This window comes from Bemisia tabaci, chromosome 10, assembly GCF_918797505.1.
Source record: "Bemisia tabaci chromosome 10, PGI_BMITA_v3".
In the NCBI taxonomy this organism is placed as follows: domain Eukaryota; kingdom Metazoa; phylum Arthropoda; class Insecta; order Hemiptera; family Aleyrodidae; genus Bemisia; species Bemisia tabaci.
Window position 1 is genome coordinate 35,273,322 of NC_092802.1, and position 23,795 is coordinate 35,297,116.

Genomic DNA, 23,795 nt, shown 5'->3' on the forward strand with positions numbered 1-23,795 from the left:
GGATATTTTACACGGGGTTAAATAGGGAAAAGTGCTAATTTTTCAGCACTCTCAGGCAACAATGCCCTTCTTCCCTCTCCTCCCTGCCGTGGATATCCCACTTCCTGAGTCGATTCTTCCAGTCTCACCGTCCACCACTGCCGTGCTCGACGAGAACGGCGTATGAGCTTTTGGACGTTGCCAAATTGTTTTTGATAAGTTTTAGGGCGACAGGTCTATAGAGAGTTGGAGAATTTTGCCGCGGAACCTTGGCATTTCCTCTACCGCGGCCGAACATAAAAATTCAAAAAAATTGCAATGGCACAAATTTCATAAGTTCAGGAGACTTGGCGCTTCCAGTTTGTCGCGAAAATAATTCATATTAGATATCATATTAGATATTTAATCATGGCGAAATAACAATGAAAAGTTCACTTGGAAAATGTTACTTTCAAAATCCTTATAAGTCGGGGAAGGTAACTTACGAAATCCCTGAAAAATCAGAGGGTTTTGAAATCCATGAGAACTTGTCGCCCTGAAGATACAAATTATTCAGGATGCGTGTGATTATTTTTCTTACGATTTCTCAGATAATTGTTTTCGCCATTTGATTCAAAATATCCGAAAATTTCCGGGAACAATACCGCGAATGATCCTCTGATTAAAAGGCCAGAGACATTTGGCAATTTCCGAATTACTACAGGGCGCTTTTCCTTAGCAAGGGTGAATAGATCTGACTCGCCTTTAGACTAATTGGCCTATATTTTGCAATTAGGAACTAACATTTCGGGCTCATTTTAAAAAACAAAGTATGTGCCATTGATTTCCCAATGGACATAAGTGTTTTTACAGATGAGCCAGAAATTGCAGTTCCTATTTATATATTATTGAAAAATAAAATCAACTTTAGTGACTATATCGGTATTCGATACACTCGATGGTTCCACCCACAACTAAACGGCCCGTTTTGATATCGACAGGGTGTCTACTAAAACAGGGTGGCCAAAAATCTGCAGTTATGAAGTACTAATTCAGTACATTCCCAAGAAATAAGTACCTACTTAACAGAAAAATTCAGTAGTTTTCCAGTACCTCCGATTGACGAAATTTGAAAAATTTTAATTTTTCGCTCAAATTGGACAAAAATTACAAAAAAAAAGAAAAAAATTCCGGAACTTCTTGCGAAATTTCCGCACGTTTTCAGTACTTCCGGACCGCTCTTAAAAACTCAAAACTATTTCCGGACTTGTAGACACCCTGTTATCAACAGGTTCACGGCGCTTTTCATCTTAAACTGTAGTACGTTCAATAATTTCTATTTTACTGCTGAGGCATTAATTTTCATTTCCAGCTGACTGATCGTATTCTGGGTATTTGACTATGAAACATGTTTGGGAGCGTCATATTCATAAAGTAGTTTATGGTTGGTATTGATCATCATGGTCATAAAAAGAAAACAAGGGGTTGGTTCCAACGTACGGACGTTGGAGAGCGTTCACCGTACGAACCTTTCCATTTTTGCTGGGAAATAATTGAATTACCTACTATTAAAGATATGGTAACATCATTACCTGTTTGCAGTACAGAACAGGATGAATCACTGAAAGATACACAATTAACCAGGAGCTAATAATATCAGTTGTTTTGATAGATACGACATTCTATCATGGAGTAATTTACGCAGTTCTTGTTCTGTAGTGAATGGGTAGCGGTGCTTCGTGGAGCGACCGCTACGCATTGCGTGGTGAACGCTCAAAAGGAAAAACGATACGAAGTACAAAAGAGAATTTTCAAGTTTAAATAATGAAAGTTTGATGCATAACAGAAATAAGGACGGGCAAGCCAAATGGAAAATTTCTGGCATTTTTTCTGTAAAATGAAAGAGAGGCTAGTTCTCAGAAAAAATGGGTTGCCATGGCAAAATCTGCGACAATTGATTTTATCTTCTCATTCCAAAATTAATCTCTGTTTTTTTTTTTTTTCAAAATCCTTTTAGAGTTTGTGTTTTTTTATCACATACATAGGCTGTCCAAAAAGTACCGAGACTGGTTCCATAACTCAAAAACCAAGATAGCTAGAGGCTTAATCTTGGTTTCATTTGAAAGATCAACTCAATATCTGGGTGAGTTCAAATAAGCGTCTAATCTGGTGTCCCCAGCTGTTTTAATCGTCATAATCTAAGAAACATGGGCAGATCAAATTTTTTTCTCATTTTCCACACTATTGTTGACTATTACATGCTGTTTCCCACTTTATTTGGACTGAAATAAAAATTTAGGAGAACTTTGAATGTGCAAATTGCCTACATTTGTCCCAAATTTGCGTGTCCCCCGTGCCTGGTTCTTGACTTTAAATCGATGTTGCAGCATAACTAGAGTGATTATTTAAGAAAACTTTATCGGAGATGATAGGTAATGCTTTTGAATTTGAGAAAAAAAATATGTCAATTTATTTTTTGCTCCATCAATAAATTTTTCACGCGCTAGAATCATTGTCCCGAGCAACAGTCAGCAACAGTCAGGAGAGACATGGCAACGATGTAATAAGCTCTAAATGATTGCCGTAACGTTGAGGTTTTTCCAAAAACGACTTTTTTTGTTTTGATAGAATAGTTCACACGTCGTAGATGGCAAAAATTCTGAGATTCGCAAATTTTTGTGCAAGATTAACGCCATTAATGATGCCAAACAGAATGCTATACACGATAACTAACAGGGCGTCAAGCATACACACACACACTAATATCAGCTCGTAAAATACTTTCAAAGTGTGCGTAAGGGAAAATTTTCTCTTATTCCGATCCTCTAGGACGTGCTACTAAATATTCCGTGAAAAAAAACACCAAAATTGTCTTTATTGTTAGAGATAAGCTTAAAAAACAGCTTATTCCATCCTGTCCCGTTCCATCTTGTCCCGTTCCATCCTGTCCCATATGTTTCCATCCTGTCCCATGTCCCAGTTCAGTGGGACAGAGTGGAAAACTGTTACAACTGAGACTTGCTTATTTAAGCCCTGTAGGCGCTCTTTCCTACCGATTTAAGTGAAACTCAGTAACCGGAGGTATTTTTCAATGGGGAACTCGAATTTTTAGTCGAATTTTGAAAATTCGAAAATCCAAGATGGCGGACATTGCCTAAAATGCTATCGCAGCGCCTAATCAACTGAGGCTTCTTTGTTTAAGCCCTGTAGGCGCTCTTTCCGACCGATTTAAGTGAAATTTGGTACGCGGGGGTATTTTTCAATGGGAAACTTGAATTTTTAGGTCGAATTTTTGGAATTCGAAAATCCAAGATGGCGGACATGACCTAAAATGCTATCTCAGCGCCTAATCAATCGATTTACGCGAAACTTGGTACCCGGGGGTATTTTTGAATAGGAAACTCGAATTCTTAGTCGAATTTTCAAAATTCGAAAATCCAAGATGGCGGACGTTGCCTAAAATGCTATCTCAGTAACTAATTAATTGATTTTAATGAAACTGGACCGGAAAACCTTGGCATTAGGAAAAGAAAGGAGATTTTAATAGGGGTGCAATACATGGTTTCTTATGTATCTTAGGCTACGTAATCGAAAAATTCCTAGGTTTTTTCCATCGTGCACAGATTCTCCCGGAAGATTGACTCTGCTGGAAAAGCTAGATTTTTAAGGAAAATTCCGATTTCTCCGGAAAAATTCCGAACTTTCCCGGGATAAGTCGCACTGATACAGGTAAATGGAGGTGATCTTCGGAATCAGCGCCAAAAATCTACTCCGAAACCGTTGGCAAATCTTCGGAAAATCAAAAAAAAAAAAAAAACGTTGACCAGTGTAATTGATATGTTAATGCAATTCCTCAAACTTTTCCTGGCTTTACCTCCACTTCAGCGGGTACACGCCCACTTGAAGTTTTAAAATTCGATGTTTTTGATCAATTTTGTATTGCAATATTCCAAGAAATAAAAGCTTCTTCTCGTGTTAAAGGAAAACAGTAGGATAAACAGACGGAACTGTCTAAAAGATAAGCAGAATAAGCTCCAGATATCTTTCATGACGGATGAATTTTTTTGGTTCTGTAAGATATGAAAGGGTTACATGTTTTCAATTATACTTTAATTTAGTGCTCGACGATGCTTTTATGACAATTGCGTTCAATTTTCAATTAAAAGTATTATATGTCACCTCTGAGATGAAAATTTGGGAAGTCAGGCAAAATTAGAGCAAATTTTGGGAGGTGATACACGTGACGGTGGAAATTCGGGTTTAAGCATAACTATTAAGCTCAACGAGCTATATTTCCTAGGTCTACACCTAATGAGAGTCAAAATAAAGGTTGGTTTGCCCAAAAATTCACAAAAAAATTTTGGGAGGAAATTGAACCTGGAATTTGACCCTTATTTGAATTCACCCATCTATCGATTGAAACCAAAATCAAAACTTTCGGTCAAATATTTCAAAAGTTACAACACTGTTTGTAAAAAAAATATCTGGACCCCCTACCGTTTTTTTATGACTATTTTCTCTTGCCGGTAACACTCTCTAAATTATTAATAATCAGTGCACGGTTCTTTTGCAACTAATCATGGTAAAACCTAATTGATTTGGAAACACTGTCAAGTCGTCGTCGTCCGACTACGGGTATAAGGGTTCAAAATCCACGGGGAAAGAATGGACCGTCGCGTCGGTCAGCCACCCCCAGAAAACCGGGGAAATTTTCGGCAGTTGTTGACAGTTTACAGTAGGTGCGTGGTCTACGCTGAGGATAGTGAGTGATTTTGTTTCCGTGTTCGAAATTTTTGATACCATCATGGAAAGAGATAAAGCAGTGGTATTAAAAATTTCGAACACGGAAACAAAATCACTCACTATCCTCAGCGTAGACCACGCACGCACTGTGAACTGTCGACAGCTGCCGAAAATTTCCCCGGTTTTCTGGGGGTGGCTGACCGACGCGACGGTCCATTCGGGTCCATTCTTTCCCCGTGGATTTTGAACCCTTATACCCGTAGTCGGACGACGACGACTTGACAGTGTTTCCAAATCAATTAGGTTTTACCATGATTAGTTGCAAAAGAACCGTGCACTGATCATTAATAATTTAGAGAGTGTTACCGGCAAGAGAAAATAGTCATAAAAAACGGTAGGGGGTCCAGATATGTTTTTTACTAACAGTGTTGTAACTTTTGAAATATTTAACCGAAAGTTTTGATTTTGGTCTCAATCGATAGATATTAAATTGATCTTTCAAATGAGACCAAGATCAAGCATCTAGCTATCTTGGTTTTTGAGTTATGGAACCAGTCTCGGTACTTTTTGGACAGCCTATGTAGGATGGGTGAAGGCCATGCAACCTTTACTTTTTTCATTTAAAAAATAAATCCAACTTGAACAACAATGTATCGAGTAGATGAAGTTCACTTCATGAAGAATGAATAGGTGTGCAAAAAATTAAAAGCCCACATCCAATTGTACTGCGTCACTTTTAACATGCGTGGTGAATATCTGCTTTTTCCCCATTTAAGGTTTTTCTTCCATCCTTTGATATTGACAAGACTTCGATCGAACGAGGAAATACGTCATCAGGGCAGAGTGCGTAGGAAAATCACCATTGAAATGGAGGGGAGATATATAAAGTGAACGTCTAAATTTGAGTTCTCAGAGTGTAATTCTACTATGGTGTCAAAGGTCGCGTTGGCCTTTAGTGCGACGCTTGTCCTGCTTCTGATTCAGGTAGCCAGCAATTTTTAACTTTGCTCGTCAATCATTACTCGGGCGAAAATTTGAAATAGAGAACATTCTTTACCCTTGAGTCCCCTTATACTAAGAGTTAAGACAATGTGAATCCATTTCTGATTGGTTATCGTATTTTAGGCCTCCACAGTGTCACAAACGGTAATAAAGACTACGTTTTCACCAATTGCAAAGATTATAATCTGGTATGGACCGAAGAATGACGGGTTCGACAAGGAACAAACGGAATGAGAGAAGGAACGGAGAGAGGAATTTGAGAATGAGCCAATCAAAGATTACGAAACACGTTCAATTTGTGTAATCTTTATTCCCGTTTGTGACGCCATGAGGGGGTGTTGTCTTCACTCTCAGTATAAAGGGACTCTACTTTACCCTGATCTTTCATTAGGGTATGAATCTTTTCTAATTCCAATGTTTTGGGCAAAATATCTCTTTATAATTAAAACTCTAAGGGTTTTTTTTTGTCCTCATTCGATCTCGGAAACTATTGGACCGATTTACTTCGGGTTTGTTTTAAACGAAAGCTCTCCACCAGGAGATTTGTCAGCACCCATCAGTTTTTCGATTTGCGCTCCCGACGTTACAAAATATTATTCACCTCGAATTGATGACGAAATGTTTTCGTATTTGCCGCTAGACAATTTGTCTTCCTTCGGTCGGACTGATTTACCTCAGATTTGAGTTAAATGAAAGTTCTTAGGCTCTAGATGCGCCATTTTTTGTGTGCTAATTTTTTATCTTTTCGACAGCAAATTCTCTGCAAACATCCGTCCGCGCGGTACTTCTGCTGATTTTGAAAAAAAATTCGGTTTCTTTTTCTGGTTCCTTGTTGAACGCGTCTCCGAATATCCCTCAATGTTAAACAGAATGGACTTTCCTCTATCATCACGCTGCTTCTCTCGTACCGATTATATCAAAGGTCGACGTCCGTTATCCAAATTTTCGACATAATTTTGAATGAATCTTCAAAAATTTGATATCATACCTGAAAGAAACAATTTTTTTTTCCCTTCTATTTTTTTAAAACTCATTTGGGACGATTTTTAATTAACAAGCAGACGCGTTTCGGGCATGCGGCCCATCATTCGTCCGCTAAAAGAGTTTTTTTTAAGGGTTTTGTAAGGGTTTTGTACTCACTTTTTCTTCCCGATGGAGATTTTTTTTAAAAAAAAAATTCAAATTGTTTCATTAATTATTTTAACTTGTGCGGAAATGTAGCTCCATCTTTTATAAATTGAGATCATACTTCATACCATTATTGCTGATACATGTTAAAGGTCGAATTCTTCCATTAATTCGAAAATTACTCCAGTTATTCAGGGTGTCTACTAAAACAGGTTGGTCAAAAATCCGTACTTTTACAGTACTTTTTCGGTACATTCTCAAGAAATTCAATACCCCCTCAACAGAAAAATTCACTACTTTTTCGGTACCTTCATTTGACGGAATTCAAAAAATTTCCAGAATTTGGCTTTCTCGCTGAAATTGCGACAAAAATGACAAAAATTCCGGATCTTTTTGCGGAATTTTCTGCACTTTTTCAGTACTTCCGACTGCCCTAAAAAAATCGGAACTATTTCCGGACTTTCCGGAAATTCTGAACTTGTAGACGCCCTAGTTTTTGCTTCTCAATGGCACAAAATATATGTAGCAAAATTACGTAGTGGTACAATAAAAAACAATTTAAAAAGCGGGTGACAAGGCTAAAAGCTCAGAAACAAGATCAAAACGTTTCGGCTGAAAATTCAGCCATCCTCAGAAATGAGAATGAAGAAAAATGGTTCATAAGAAAATGGTAAAAAAATCTAAAATAGTACCTGACTGTAACTTTAAAATCGAGAATGTTGTTATGACCAACAACATAACAACATTCTCAATCTGAAAGGTACAGTCAGGTACTATTTTAGATGTTTTACTATTTTTCTTTTTATTTATCCAATTGAGGATGGCTGAATTTTCAGCCGAAACGTTTTGGTCTTGTTTGTGAACTTTGTTACCCGCTTTTTAAATTGTTTTTCAATGTATATCTTGTCACGGGCTGCTAAGCATCTATCATATCTCATTACGCAGCGGTAGATTTCGTTGCAAGATCACGAAAATTTACCTTGAATACAATTCCGTGACATAAGAGGCCCGTTCATGAACCAAAATTATTCCTGATGTCTAATAAGATACTTTAATGAGCGATTAATTCAGTTTCTAAAATCTCATATCTACAGGCAAGACGCTGCACTGAAGATTCGAAGCATGATCAGGTTGAACAAGATCTGCAAACTCTGTCAGAATACGGCAAGGATGACACTGGTGCTCGCATTAATGCAAGTCGAAGGCTCATGAAGTCTGCACTGAGGAGAATTTTGTCTGCCGATAACTGCACCACAGGTTTGAATCTCGCAGTGAAATCTTGTTAAATAAAAATTGGTCTGGGTTATGATTCGTCCATTGAGGTGTAGGCAAAAACTCATTAGTTTGCCAAGAAAGTTTTCCCTCCCCCATTTCCTTATTTTAATTTTTTCCTACCTAATCGATAATTTCAAGAGGCGAAGTCTTGCAGACTTGTATACTGCCCGATTGATTTCTCCACTCAGGGTGGCAAAATTTCACGAAAATTAAATCTTAAAATTTCACGTGAAATATTAATTTCATGAAATTTCAGAAATTTATGAAATAAATTGAGAGATACCGGTTCCTTTTCGTCTTGGCAGAATGTAAAAATTGTTCTATTTTTGTGTTTGAGTGTGGGTTGCGTACTCTAGCCCCTGAAAAATATGAAATATTTCACAGCATCATGAAATTTCATGAAATATTTCACTGAAATTTCCAATCTTTCACATCTTTCTTACATTTCATGCCACCCTATCTCCACTGCCTCGTAATGTCTCATAAACTAGTTTTACTTCTTCAGTAGCAGGCCTAAAAATATAAAATTTCATGAAATTAGTTTTTGTGACAGGGTTGCTACAGAATTTAGAAAATTAAATTCCCTGATATTTCCCCGATTTCCCTAACGCTTTTGAAAAAAGAGGATATTGAAATTTTGATGAGATTTTGATGGGAAAAATCAGCAATCTAATTTTTTCCGCGTACGCAGTTCAAGAAACGCAACTTTAACGAAATAGTGTGAACACACCCGACACCATTTCTCCACCTTGTAACTTTAACAACAAATTGGGCTGAATTTTTCTTGGTTGATCGTTTCAAATTTCGTATTCTTTTCAGTGAACAGTTTAAGGGATAGAGCTTTGATGTATCTGTCAAGGGACGAAGAGGATTTCTTGTCGCAAGCTCAAGATACGATCTGTATGGGCCTATGTTTTCTCTCGCGGCACACTGAATCCATTACGAACAAAAACTGCACTAAAGCTTCAAATATAGAGAGCTCTGCGGAAACAGGAAATGAGACGGTCAGTGAACGTTTATTATCTTTAGTATATAAGATCATATAAGTGACACTAAAGGCCTGACACCCGAGGCGCGAAGCGCTTCGGAAGGCTAAATCGCGAATCGGCAGGGTTGCCATAATTTCTTCGTCTGCAAATTCCCTGACTTTTTCACGACTATTTTTGCTTTCCGTTACTTCAAAATTTCTTAATTCCCTGACTCTCCCTGGCCTTTAAACAAAATTTTAAAAAAAAAACCGCTGACTAAGGCTAAACGCTTGACAAAATGTCCTTGATTCGAGATCAATTTATGGAAAAAGGAATTCAGTGGCTGCTTAAAAGATGACAAGCCTTAGACACGACCAGAAATAGCGAACGAACGGAAGATCAGTGATGTGTTTCACAGCTGAACAGGCGTGTCAAAGATGCTCTGACTTTTCCCATCGCACATTCCCTGATTTACCCGGTTTTCTCCATCGCTATCAGCCCTGAACGACCAGCAGACGCAGGACACAAGACCCAGACCCATCCCTAGTTGTAATTACCTCAACACTCAACCTCCTGTTCTGTAAAAATCCAGATAGGATCTTACTTGCATCCTGAAATGTTCTACTGAAAGACACGAGCGTATATGGATCGCATTTAGCAAAAAGGAACCAGTGTGATCACAGTGCTGTAAAAATAATGCTTCTTCATAATTATCTAAAAATCTCTCAGAATAGAGATTTTTTTTCTTCCCACCAGAAAATTGTTAATTTTAAAGAACAATAATTGTGTAAATTTGAGTACTGTACATGTTATAAGTATTGTTGAAAGAAAAGAGGAGGATGCACGATTTTGGAAACACTGTGATCGCGCTGGTTCCTTTTTGCTAAATGTGATCCATATAATACAGCACAATGCAAGTATGAGCTGAAGTACTCATTGCATGCTCCCTCCTCAAAATTTTACGTGGACAACGCTTATTCACACATGCACGGCACAGCGATCGATATCAACACAGTTCATTTGATCTGGTCGGAACGAAATTTGATTTATTCTACGGTTCCGCCCGATCAAATGAACTGTTTTGATACCGATCGCTTCGCCGCGTAGTTGGAAGTGGCACAAGCACAATTCGTCGTCCCTCTGACGTTAGGGCGTATCTCAATTTCCACGTGAACCCTGCTCTCCATATAACTCCGTGCTTTTCAGGGCTCACACGGTAATAGAGATACGCCCTTACGTCAGAAGAGCGACGATTAACGGAGACTCGACCAATGACGTACGTATCCACTATAACAGTCTATTTCCAGGAACGAAGAATGATCTGCCAGCGGACGCAGTAAATTTGAAAAAAAAACGCAAAAACTACGCAAATTGTGCACGAAGGCGTGGACTATAAGGTTCAGTTACACGATCAAATTGAGCCATCAAACTGAAGCTCTGATTGGTGGAAAAAGACCTGAGGTGAGGATGCGACCAATGAGAGGCCCAATTTGATGGCTCAATTTGATGGTGTAACTGGACCTATAGACATTCGGATTAGCTCATAGTGATATTCGCGCAATTTTATCTGTGAGAGCTCGACTCCCAAGGGAACTTCCCAAGTTGCCGCCTCCGATCGGGCTGAAAAATTCGAACGAACTCTTTGGATCAGGGTTGCCACAGAATTTAGAAAATGAAATTCCCTGACATTTCCCTGATTTCCCCGACACATTTTGGTGAAATTCCCTGACAATGGGCCTGTTGCAAACTTTTGCTAGAGCAAAACTAAGAGTTGTTTCCTGCAGATAATGCCCCAAAAATCACGATGAGCGCATCGGCAAAGTCTGAAATGCACTCATAACTTCACAATCTGCGTAAGATATTTGCGGTTTTTTGAGCTTCCCGCTTCGGAAACGATACTACGGTACAGGTGAACATTTTGTTAGAGGAGTCGTTCCATTGGCGACAATACTCATCATGGCCGACGCCAGTCCGCCAAAACACGTGTGATGGGACGAGATAACACCTGAACAGGATTAAACCATAACAATCGGCGTGTTTACGTTCATATTTTCCTCGCCCGCCTTAATTGACCTTGAACTCTCCTCGAATTACGTGAGGAACTGCGCAAGCGTCGGCCATGATGATTATTGCCGACGATGGAGCGACTCCTCTAACAAAATGTTCACCTGTGCAGTAGTATCGTTTTTGAAGCGGGAAGCTCAAAATAACGCAAATTTCTTACGCAGATTGTGAATTTATGAGTGCATTTCAGACTTTGCCGATGCGCTCATCGTGATTTTTGAGGCATTATCTATAGGAAACAACTATTCATTCTGCTCTAGCAAAAGTTTGCAACAGGCCCATTGAAGATGTGACGGATGATTAAGAAGGCATAATTGAAAATAGTTTTCACGCGAAATTTGTTGTTCAAAACCTCAAACCTATTATAGAAAGCAAATAAAGGTTATTTAACAAATTTTCCCTGACATTTTCGTCATTTTCCCTCACATTCCCCGGTTTTCCCTCACTTTTTAAAATTCCCTAACATTTCCCGGTTTTTCCCGACTGTGGCAACCCTGTTGATATGATCCAATCGACTCTTGTATTTTTGTTTTTTCCGCAATGCGTCCTGGAAACACCCCAAAAAAATTCTGAAAAGTCTTTTTGAGCGCGCTTCGGACATTTAGTGACTTTTCACACGGCTGCCTGACAGTTTTTTTTTTCCAATGCCCCCTGGCAACACCTCCCCCCCCCCCAAAAAAAAAAAATTCCGATAAGTAAAGCTACTGTGTGAAAAGTCACTAAGTGTCCCACACGCGCTCAAAAAAAGACTTTTCGGAATTTTTTTGGGGTGTTTCCAGGACGCATTGGAAAAAACAAAAAAACACGGGTCTAATGGATTCATCAAAAGAGTTCGATGGAATTTTTTCAGCCCGATCGGAGGCGGCAACTTGGGAGGTTCCCCTCGTCAGTTTGCTGTATCACTTGTATGTGCGACAGACTCATTTTCATTCCTTAGTTGAAAATATAGAGTACACGCGGTGTCTCGGATTGGACTAGAATATTTTTAGAATAAATTTTTGGGATCAAAATAAGACTTCTTCATTTTATGACATTTTCGCTGAAATCCCCCTATAAAAGTTACAGCTCCTCGAAGTTTGGACCAAAAACCCGTTTTTTCTTAATTGTGATGACAGTTATGAATGAAAATGCATGCAAATTGGTACTTCAGGGTGTCTACTAAAATATCCCTCTGGATTATCCTTATAGTTTCCTGATTTTTCTTAATATTTTGGATGAGACTTTCTGACGTTTTGCACGAATAAAATAACACTCTTTTGATTTTACAAACTTACACATTGAATGACTTGAAAAGAGTTTGTCACTTTTTCCAGCCATTAACTGCATGAAGTTGCAAAATGCTTAACGTACTTGGACTTTCCTATTCCATGACCAATTTTCCTGATGACATCAATTTCCTAATAATTTTCGGTTTCACCGAATTTTAATAATGGTAGACACACTGTCCTTCTACGTTCTTCCCGCTAAACACATATCTGCCCTTAAAGAAACCGAAATCATACTTTGACAGGGGTTTAGGGGGAAGGGATTTTTCGGGAAAACGTCATAGAATAAAAAAAAGTCTTATTTTGATCCCAAAAGTCAGTTTTTCCTTAAAATTTGCAGATATTAAAGAGAAAATCGTGAACAAAATCGTCTGAAGAATTGGGAGAAAAATATTCAGAATTTTCGTAATAAATTCGTAGGTTATTAAAGGAAGTTTGGCAACGCCTAAAGGTTCATACGGCGTTTTTCCTTAGTGTGCTGGTTACTCGCTCAAATTTCCATCAATTTCCGATCAAATGGTGACTGGTGCGCACCATCTACCATCAAATTTCTGCGGCCTGCAAAAATTTGATGGTAGATGATGGAACTGTGGGCTCATCCGTCATCTGATTTCCACACAACCGTGCTTATTTCAATCAACACGCTGTTTTAATTAATTTACTCATCAATCTAGATAACTCTCGACCGCCATCTTGGTCATCATTTTGATCGGAATTTGACGGAAATTTGAGCGTGTAACCAGGCCAGTAGCACGACAAAATAGATGTTCAAAAGGATATTTCGATGACGTGTGATTTGTTCTCTCCCCAGATTTCGCCAATATCGGACGACAGCTCAGAGTGTCATCTATTCGATGAAAAGGGGAAGGGAATTTTTTGGGAAAACGTCATAGAATAAAAAAGTCTTATTTTGATCCCAAAAGTCATTTTTTCCTTAAAGTTTTCAGATATTAAAGAGAAAATCGTGAACAAAATCGTCTGAAAAATTGGGAGAAAAATATTCAGAATTTCCTAATAAATTCGTAGGTTATTAAAGGAAGTTTGGCAACGCCTGAGGGTTCATACGGCGTTTTTCCTTAAGGTTCATTTACACGATCAAATGGAGCCATCAAACTGAAGCTCTGATTGGTGGAAAAAGACCTGAGGTGAGGATGCGATCAATGAGAGGCCCAATTTGATGGCTCAATTTGATCGTGTAACTGGACCTTTAGCACGACAAAATAGATGTTCAAAAGGATATTTTGATGACGTGTGATTTGTTCTCTCGCCAGATTTCGCCAATATCGGACGACAGCTCAGAGTGTCATCTACTCGATGAAAAAAACAAAGCCACGGACGTGCTCACCGAGGTTTTGCGCGATTACGAGGCCGATTTGATGAGAAACCAAGTCGTGTTCGAGGCCGCTATTGATGCCATCCTCAACGCACTTGCAGTTTCCGAAGGACTGGTGGTGGAACTGAAAGGGGGTCACAGGAACCCCCAGACTCGCCGCGGAGTTGAGGAGACCCTCAGAATTGCGCTAGGGCTGAACAACATCTTCGAGTGTCCTGCAACCGCCGAATAAACGCGAGAGGCGCACAGTGGATCGAGTCATAGGGAGAGGTCGGACGGAAACTTTAAAAGCTTACAACTCTGTTAAATCAAAACTTTGAGATTTGAAAAATCAGTTAATTTTTTAAAATAGATTTTAAAATTCAGTTGCCTTCCTAAAATATCAATTTTACAGAAAAATAAATTTTCTAAAATTTCCTTTCCTAAAATTTTATAGAATAATAAATAAAATCAAATTTAATAATTTGAGTAAATAAACTAAACAAAAGTAAAATTCAGATGAATCTTACAAAAAATGTGTAAATTCTAGTAACTTTTTCAATGACAATTACACCACACATGTAAGCTAAAAGAACTGCAATACCTCTTATAAATAATATAAACAATATAAATCTATAAAAAATAAGAATTAATCATAAATACAAGAAAAATAATCGAATATAGAATTTGTGTTGCACCAAACAGCATATCTCAGGGAAAATTGTGCTCATATGAGCTTTTTCCCTCTGTATTGATATTTCCAGTTTTTCTAACGCTCGTTGGCAAAAAACTCCAACATACTATCTCACGACGCGTGTGTCCACCGCACTAAGTTTGTATTTTGAAAATTGTTCCATTGGTTTTCTCTTGAAATTTTCCTCTGGAAGCACCTGATCAAGTTTCAAATGTGACGAAATAAACATCAAAATTTGCAGTTTTAGTTAAAAATTTCATGCCCGACCTTTCAAATTGACTCGATCCACTGTGAGGCGTCCGGGGCGAGAGATTGGGAAAAATGTTATGACGTCACGTCAATTCAACGACACATATTTATAATAAAGGAATTTTTGTAATTTAAGAGGCATCCAAAAGTATCAGTACAGGGTTTCCATAATTTTTTTCATTTTCTGATTTCCTTAACATTTTCCTGATTTTTTTTGGTCTCTTCCTTGACTCAAAAACTTTCGGATTATCTGACCTTCCCTCAATTTCGGGGCTTAGAGGACAAGGCGCATAAGTGCAGTTTTCGAAAAAAATTGCGATATTTTCGCAATTGAGATATTAATGATTTCAAATAAAAATAGTCTTGATGCATATTCTGTGAGACATTCACACGCAAATTATAATTTTTAAGCGTTAAAAAGTAAGTTTGAACTTTCTTTTCGCCATGAGGATCCAAATAATTTCAAAACTTCGAACACATATTTCTCGGAATTGCAGAAACTGCACTTGAGCGCTTTGTCCGCCAAGCTCTTCACTTTCGAGCAAGACTTACACTTGCATTTAATCTCTCAGTCCTACTTTTCTACTTCGCTTTACAATCTCTGAGTCAGCAAATAAGAGACGAAGCTCTTCATCATTGTTGCGGATGTGTAAGAAAGTTTTGTTGCTTAAAAACTGTGATCAGATTCGCGTTTGAACTTCGCGCAAAAAACGATAAAGGGAAGCGCCTGCAAAACTGTAAGAATACTTCAAGCATCGCGCTTCTTCCTGAATAGTCTCGACTCTTGACTCGCGTGAATCGCGCCAAGTTCCGAGATGCGTATACGCTATTTCAGCCATGCTAAGGAAAAACGCCGTATGAACCTTCAGGCGTTGCAAAATTTCCTTTGATACATCACAAATTTTCTGGAAAATTTGTAAATATTTTTCCTCCAATTTTTCACATAATTTTGTTCGCAATTTCACCTAAAGTTTTTGAAAATTTCATGGAAAAATATTCATAACTTTCTTCAAAAATTACTTTTTTCTGAAAGGAAATTAGGCAACTCTCGAATATTCATGCGGCGCTTCTCCTTATCACGGCAGAATAGCTTTCAGGCTTTTTTGACGTGTCCAACGTGATTTTTCTGCGATGTTTTTATTTTAGTGTTTTTTTCGTTTCAGTGATTTTTTAGTGTTTTTATTTGACTGTATCTCTTGCGTGCAATCCCGGTGATACTAGGTATTTATAAATTCTATAAACCATAATAAAAAGCCCTATGTAACGATCGTGCTCTGAAAATTCCGATGGCTTTTCCGCGAAGGAAAACCATGGGCACCGGTTTTTTCCCCTGTGAAAGTCTGGATCGATTTCCGAATACAATGCGCACGATGAAATTGTCGCTCGAATTTAATGTCGGAAAAAAGTTGGGTGATGCCAGCAAATGTCAGCACCTCGGCGTGGTATCGGAACGTCACCAGTCCCTCGCGCAGGTGAATTAGATTTTAGCCTCTCGGCATTTAAATAGAGCTGCGGGCTGATTATTGAAGTTGATAGACAAAGCGGGTGGACAAACAAGAGAAAAAAGGGGGAAACGATCCCTTTGGTGGTAGCGGGTGGTTGCAAAGGACTGAGGAGACAAGTGTAACAGACAAACGAACGTTACCTAACGAGTGACCCTATACACAGTCCATCATTTTCCTGTTATCTACTGATGAGGTATAAAAAGACCAAAAATTATAGATCTATCGACGTGGCCTCAAGTTAATATTCCAATGCAAACTGCCTGAGCTGAACACTCTCCCCCATCAGTTTTGTACTGATACTTATTAGAGCTCAAAATTGTTGGCTCTGATTGAAAATTTTGGAACTTCTTGGCTTTGTCTCCCCCGCTCCCAAATAGTGTGAGCCCAGCACTATTTTACCATCTTTTTGCACAGTTTGGGCCACGTTTTTAGGTTTTTTTCTTCTTTTTTCATTTGAAAGGAGATGGTCGACAAAATCACAATTTAAGGGCGGAGTCAATAAACTGCTGTTTCACAGGATTAAATCAGGTTTGGGGACGTATGTTTCATAGAAACGTTCATCAATCGATATTTTCCCATTTGAACTGTGGGAAAGAAGCGACTATTAAGATGTTCGTTGCGGACACCCTGTTTATCGATCCTTTCCCACAGGTTCAAATAGCAGATCAATCGAGTCATCGCAACGTACGCCACGCCACCGATCACATTGGGATTGTGAGTGGAACAGTTTTGAATAGAAATATATAAACTGAACGCGGAACGCTTTAATCGCAATTTAATACAGAAGATTGACGACTCCAACGAATATCATGCTTGTTTACGTTTTGAATCGAACAGACGATTTCTAACCTTAACAGGTTTATTTATGTTGCTTTCGAACGTTTTCAAGAAAGAGAGGACACTATAAATCATACCGGGAGTATTTACATTGTCAAACGAGCCCGAAATTTCACATTTTAATTGATTTTCACGAGCTGACGCGATTGAGGCTGTTGTACCGACGCCACTTTTTCGAAACTAAATAAATGTAACGGACAATGTGGCAGTTAGTGTTGAGGGCGAATTAGTTTGACCCGAAGGTGAATTTGTCTTACCACAGCGCTAATTTTACAGCTAGTGCTGTTTTCCAATTCTGGTTCGCGCTCTAGTAAAGTCAAGTCAGCGTATGAAGCGAATTGACTGGTGCTTCAGTACAATAAATTAGTTCTGAAGCCTAATTTTGATTCTACTTGGCGAGAACTTACCAAATTAGTTCTCAACGCTAACTACTTTTTTTTCAGTGCAGAATATACGCTAGGAACAGGGGGATTCACTAGTCTTCCGAACGATTCAGGAGATACGTCTGTTATGTGTCCTTAAAAGTCATTTAGTAAAATTTCAGTCCTTCGAATCGTCTTTAGAATTTCAAATTTATGGTCTTCTCTCGTACAGAAGCTCGGGTGATGATATTAGGATTTAGAGGATTGTATTTTGAGCACGCTTATTTTGATACCACACGCGGAGTACGACACAATCCAAAAAATAAAAACCATAAAACATCAGACGTGACGTCTTTTAGAACTAATGACTGAGAGTACTGAGAGATTTTGGCGCGTATACGTAGTATACCGCCTTTGCGATCGTTTCGAACCCTGCTCGATACAATAACCGAGTCCCTTAGTTCCTTACCGAAAAGTGACTACCGCGAACTTCTGAGATTTTCCAAAGCGTATAAAAAGTTTATTTATCCGTCGATAATTATGATTTAAAGTTGTTTCTCATTCTGGGGCTTTCTAGTTTATGTGCAGTGAATACCAAGAGTCTACGTTACTTGGTTTTTTTAAAAAAAGCCTGAGAAAACTCAGCGCTGATTTAAGATATGCATATATATATGCATATTTTAAATATGCATATATATAAGCAGAAGCAAGCGAACTGATTCGAGGATGGCAGACCAGTTTGGCACTCTCCGAATGAGAATTTCACTTCTTCGTTTTGGTTAAAACGTTGCTTTGGCAGAGCTCTACACCCGTGTTATGATTTTCAAAATTTGGTAGCACTGCTCTGATAGCCCCTAGCCGTAAGTGCAATCTGTGATGAGCCTCGAGACTCATTAGACCATTATCTAAACGTGGCTCATACAGGAATCCACTTACTCCTCTCTTCCCCACGCTCTTGATCACTGCGTCGGCGTCTCGACGAACAATAGCTAATGACGGTCGCCAAGCGAGGCCGGGATCCTCAGCCCCTCGCCCAATTACTTACGCTTGATTAACCATTTCACCGTCACGCTAGGATTCATCCAATTTTCAAAAAAATTGTTTCGTGTGTACTTAGCAATTTTTTTCTTACTCTTCGTCAAAACACGAATTAAATGAGGTCTCATTCATAAAAATCGGCCGAATAGAAGAGAAGTTACAGTATTCTAAATCTGAAGAAATCAACAAAACCTCGAATTCTCCAAACAAAAAATAAAATGAAGGGGAAAAAAAGAAATGTATAAATTACAATTAGATAAAATTGACCTCAGAATTTGACAAGCAATTCCATTATATAACGGAGAAAAAATTGGGAATAATTACAAAAAATTCGCCTCTTGCAAGGGGCTTCCTTGTGAGAATTTTGACCTGAAGACAAGGGTCGAATAGCAACAGTACTCCATACAATACACAGTGTGCCTCAACGAGTTAAACATGTTTTATATATCCAAATCGAAATTTTTTTATATTTTTAACTACCGTGTCTCTTGAGTCGTTTAAGCCAAATAAAAAATCCGTCGAGATTCGGGAAAGTAAAGGCGCTTTATAAGTATTCTGGGGCTATAATAGCTAAATCACCGGTAGTAAATCCCGTTATATTATTAAAAAGAAATTGACTCCATAGTTTAATGCCTTAGTTTCTTACATACGATTATTTTAAGCACTCAAACATTTATACCACCAGTTTTAGCCATGAGGTGATTTCCTGAGAGCCGATAATATCACGAATTTCTCATAGAACCCTTCAAAATTGGCTTGCTTTTTGGGCAGCCGATTCGGCCATCGAACCGCGGTTTAAAGGGAAGCTGATAATAACACAAACGTCTGAGAAAAATTTTGAGATAGACATGGATTCTGTTCAGCATATCGATGCATAAGCATTTTCACACGTAGAATCTAATTTTCACGTCAGGGAGTGGACATATTTTGATTTTTTCGATTTTATACGGAAAATTGATGGTTCTCCTGGATTTAAATTACTTGTAATTGTTTCTTAAAAAATAAAGGCACCCAAAATGACTATAGCATATTGACTTTTACATATGTGCACTCACGAAATTGATTCGTAAATTCAACGAGTGGGTACATCGACCTGGTACATCAACGGTAGATTTTCGGGATGTAGATTTCTTACTTTCAATTCATGAATGAATAAAGCATAGACATGGTTGAACTTCTTTCCATGGAAAGACGTTTAAAGTAACGAAATCAAGACATATTTAAAGCAATTGCATTTATATCGAGTCAATTTCTTTTCAATAATATAAAGGGATTTATACTACCGGTGATTTGGGTATTTTAGCCCCAAAATACCTTTAAATCGACTTTATCTTCTAGGAGTTCGACAGAATTTTTCCTTTCTTCGCTTAAATTATTCCGCACCACTTTTCTTCAAGAATCTGATAAGATTTTGCTTCAGGCAGATCAAAAAACTTAAATTCGTTCGAATAGCTTTCTACATTCACAATACACGGTCTCGTCATAGTGCGTCGTTGAAGTGTTGGATCGTATGAATTATCTTGTTGTGCTACTTGCCTATTTTGAAATCTCTGTAAATGAAAACTAAAGGGGTTGATATGTGCGAGTTAATGACGCGCCTTATCAACACATTGTGTTGGAGCTCACTGCTTGTTAATATTTTTTTCATTTTTTTCATTTTCACCATGACAAAAAATGGACCAAAAATAGAACTTCTGAAAAGTCTGATGGATAAACGTTGGATGGAACAATTTTTTTCTCGTTCGTCTGACGTTTCATATATTGTATGATAAAAAAGTAGCAATTTTTTTAGAGTTCAGCGTATTCCCTAACAAGCGGAGATTTTTCAACTTGTCACACGGATATTGAGGGTATCATAATTTGTTCTTGCTATTTAAAAACGACTAGTTGGACTACATTTTACAATAAGGAACCATTATTTCTGGCTCAATTTAGAAACAACATACATGCTTTTGGTATCTCTAAGCAGATAGGTGTTTTAATGGAGGAGCCAGAGCTATATAGTGGATCCTTATTGCAAAATTTAATCCAATTAGTACTTAGTAATTCGACGGCGCCGGCGAGAGTCCGCAATCACATATCTCGTTTGCGGTGTCTCGTTTGCGGTGTCTAAAATCTCCGCCTCAATGTTATTTCGTTAAAGGAGAACAAATTGATATCATTCTTTGTAGTTTTTGCAGAATTTTCTTTGCACAGAGAAGAAAAGCACGGTAGTTTTAAAGAATTTCCGTTGAGTAATTTTCTGTTTAAAAAAGGTAATTATCCCTGACATTTCCGTAGTTTCCCTGACTTTTTAAAATTCCCTGACACTTCCCGGTTTTCCCGATAGTCCCTGTGGTACCAACTGTGGCAACCCTGTTGGTAGTGTTTTGCTTGTTTGTTGCGCTTCTTGTATTAAATCAAAATTGCATTTGCTTCCGGTGTAGAATCAAGTTTTAAGGAAATCCCTCGATGAAGCATGCACCTGTCGACCTGTCCCTCCGAAGTGAAATGCGGTGGTGGACAGAATTAATTCATGAATTAATCAACCGCCCTTAAATAGCGATGCCTTGGATTTATTCATGACTTGTTTTTGCGCGACTCAGTCGCAACAAGGGAGAAACAGCACAGCCTTGAAGACAATAATATGGACCGATTTCACATCAACTATTACCAAATGGAGAGGTTGCATGTGTGAGGAATTTTCGATTTGACTGTTGATTCTCCTGTAAAAGTTCGCGAGAAACACGAGTGTGCCACTGGTTTTCTCTAAAACTAACTCCCAAGCTCAAAAATAGCTCTCAAGTTGAGGCCAAAATGGAGGGGATATCCCACGCTATCCTGAGAGTCCACCTCTACATCAAGACGAACTCTCCATGCAAAGATAGAGAGCAAATACATTGACAGGGCTGCCACTTTATTTGGGGACTCTAAAACTGAAAACACGGCAACCCTGCTAATGTATTTGCTCCCTATCTTTGCATAGAGTTTTTCTTGATGTAGAGGAGGAATCTCAGGATAGCGTGGGATATCCCCTCCATTTTGGCCTCAACTTGAGAGCTTTTTTTGAGCTTGGGAGGTGATTTCAGAGAAAACCAGTGGCACCATGCTGTTTCTCGCCAACTTTCACATAAGAATCAACAGTCAAATCGCAAATTCCGCACACATGCAACATCTCCATTCAATTGGGGAATTTAATATTTCACATGAAATCTGTTGAGCGGATATTTTTTTAAAATTTCAATAAATTTTCAGTCGTGCTAAGGAAGAACGCCGTATGAACCTTCGTGCGATGCCAAATTTCCTCTACTAAAAAAAGAAATTTCAGGAAAACTTTTAAGAAAATTTTCTTCGCAATGTGATCTAAACTACCAGAAAATTTCAGATAAAAATATTCATTGTTTGTCGCAAAATTTAACGATTGAAGAGGGGAAAATTGGCAACTCTCAGATGTTCATACGGCCTTTTTCCCAGCAAGGCAGAGCACTGGGGGAAAAAATTGGATCTAGAGTCCAGACTCTTAAAAACATCGACAAGAAAAAGTACTCTTGGTTCAATCAGAATCTAGCTTAAATCAAGAACCAAGCCTCTTAATTTAAGCGGATTTCGTTTTGATTTAAGTTTAAATCCGATTGAATCAAAGGTATTTTTTTCTTGTCAATATTTTCAAGAGTCTGGACTCTAGATCCAATGTGTTTTTTATCCAGTGAGAACAAAGCGAATTCCTTGAGAATTTTTAAAGGGATCCGCGCAAACATTCTCTTGTAAAAAATTAAATTGCCCAGTTAAATTTGGCATAGCTAATGTGGCTTGGTTCTTTTCTGCTAGACGCGGTTTATATGTATCCTTCCGGTTAGGCCTCGTGAATCACTGGCGAGGATAGAGATATCAGAATGCCTTTAATTTTGCGTGTATGCAAAATGCACGCGAGTTGAGTGCAAATAGTTGCATCCAGGAACTTTGTCGGAGTCGGTCTTGTCAATCCGTGTCGTCTTCTTCCGTATCGAAAGAGGGGGAAAGGTTCAATGACATTTCGACACCGATTTTTTGTCCGCACACCTGGTTCTTCTAGTAGTTTATGTCCACGCGTTTTTTCCGGCAGGGGAGTTCGTGCCGTAGTACCTTGATTTATTTTGCGAGGAAAGCTCCGTACTCTTGGAGGATGCCTATCATCCTTAAAATGTTGGAGCGCCTTCAATTTCGTTTGATACTGTGCAACACCTCTGTTGTGAAATAGTTGCTTGAAGCGCCGTGGCGGGCGGCTGGCCAACTCCTAACGCGCATTGACGCCTACAAACCTAAGGGGATACTTCAAGCATTGCGCAATGTGTGAAGTGTTCCCTTAGGTTTGAAGGCGTTAGTGTGCGTTTCGTGCCGGTTGCACGCCGCTCCGTTCTGTGTTCGGCTCTAATATTTAAAATAGTGGAGTCGGCGTTTTTCAGCTCATGATTTTGAAATTTTTGCACATTCTGCATGGATTTTCCTCATTTAAATTGATGGGGGAAAAATGAGTTGAAGGAAAATATAAAATGTGTTTTGTAAACATTAAGGTGGTTCCGTGTCAAATTTAATGATCCCCACAGCAACTTTAATTATTTCTTTTATCTTTTGGTTTTTTCCCCTTTTATGTTCATTTTTGTATAGTTTCTTTCAACACAAATCTTATTTTACGCGTGGACGTAAACTACTGGACAAAACAGGCATGCGGACGAAAAATCGTTGACGGAATGTCCTGAAACCGGGAGAAACAAGAGAAAAAGAAGAAGAAGAACTCCAGGAGGAATAAGAAGAGGGAGAAGAAGACAACTCAATTCTGTCTCAATCAAGGGAGAAGCACCACAGCCTTTAAGATACTAATATTTGTCCTTTTGGTGAGACCTCAAGAATTACTGTGAAGGAAAGAGAAACCAAATGCCTTCAATTTTGTGTGTATGCAACACAGACATGAACTGAACATGAATAGTTGCATCCAGGAGTAAGTCGATCTAGAATACCTATGTATGTTACCTATGTATAACTATGTGCATTAAAAGATGAGCCCTGAGGCCCTTAAGAATATATGCATAACAGGGCTCACGTCATATTGCACATAGTTCCGTTTGATAGAAAAACGTCCAATTTTTATGTAGAACAATCGATTCTTGGAGAAGAAGCAGTGTTGCTAATTTAAAAAATCATATACAGTACGAAATGATCTTCAATGATCAACATTGCTCTGAGACCGGATTGAAAAAACGTCCAAGGTCAATTTCGATTGCAATTAAAAATAAATGGTGGAATTTTTACGGACATGATTCATCCGTGCCGTGTGCATGAAATTACGTCAGTTCCCAAATTTGTTGAAATGCACTAATTCCATTAATATTGAACTAAAAAATTTTGTGTTCGAAGTAATATGGTTCTGCTACTTTATCCT

General features: G+C 38.4%; 2 protein-coding genes across 2 annotated transcripts in view; one reads left to right on the top strand and one right to left on the bottom strand.

Moving 5' to 3' along the window:
- The window catches only part of LpR1 (Lipophorin receptor 1), a gene marked incomplete in the record, with an annotated part of 731,049 nt that overhangs the window by 612,383 nt on the left and 94,871 nt on the right, over positions 1 to 23,795 (bottom strand).
- Positions 5,197 to 14,004, top strand: LOC109033681 (uncharacterized). Its single transcript, XM_019046402.2, has 4 exons — positions 5,197 to 5,685; positions 7,926 to 8,088; positions 8,926 to 9,110; positions 13,675 to 14,004. The coding sequence occupies exons 1-4, from the start codon at positions 5,629 to 5,631 to the stop codon at positions 13,966 to 13,968; spliced, it is 699 nt and encodes a 232-aa protein (XP_018901947.2). The 5' UTR covers positions 5,197 to 5,628; the 3' UTR covers positions 13,969 to 14,004.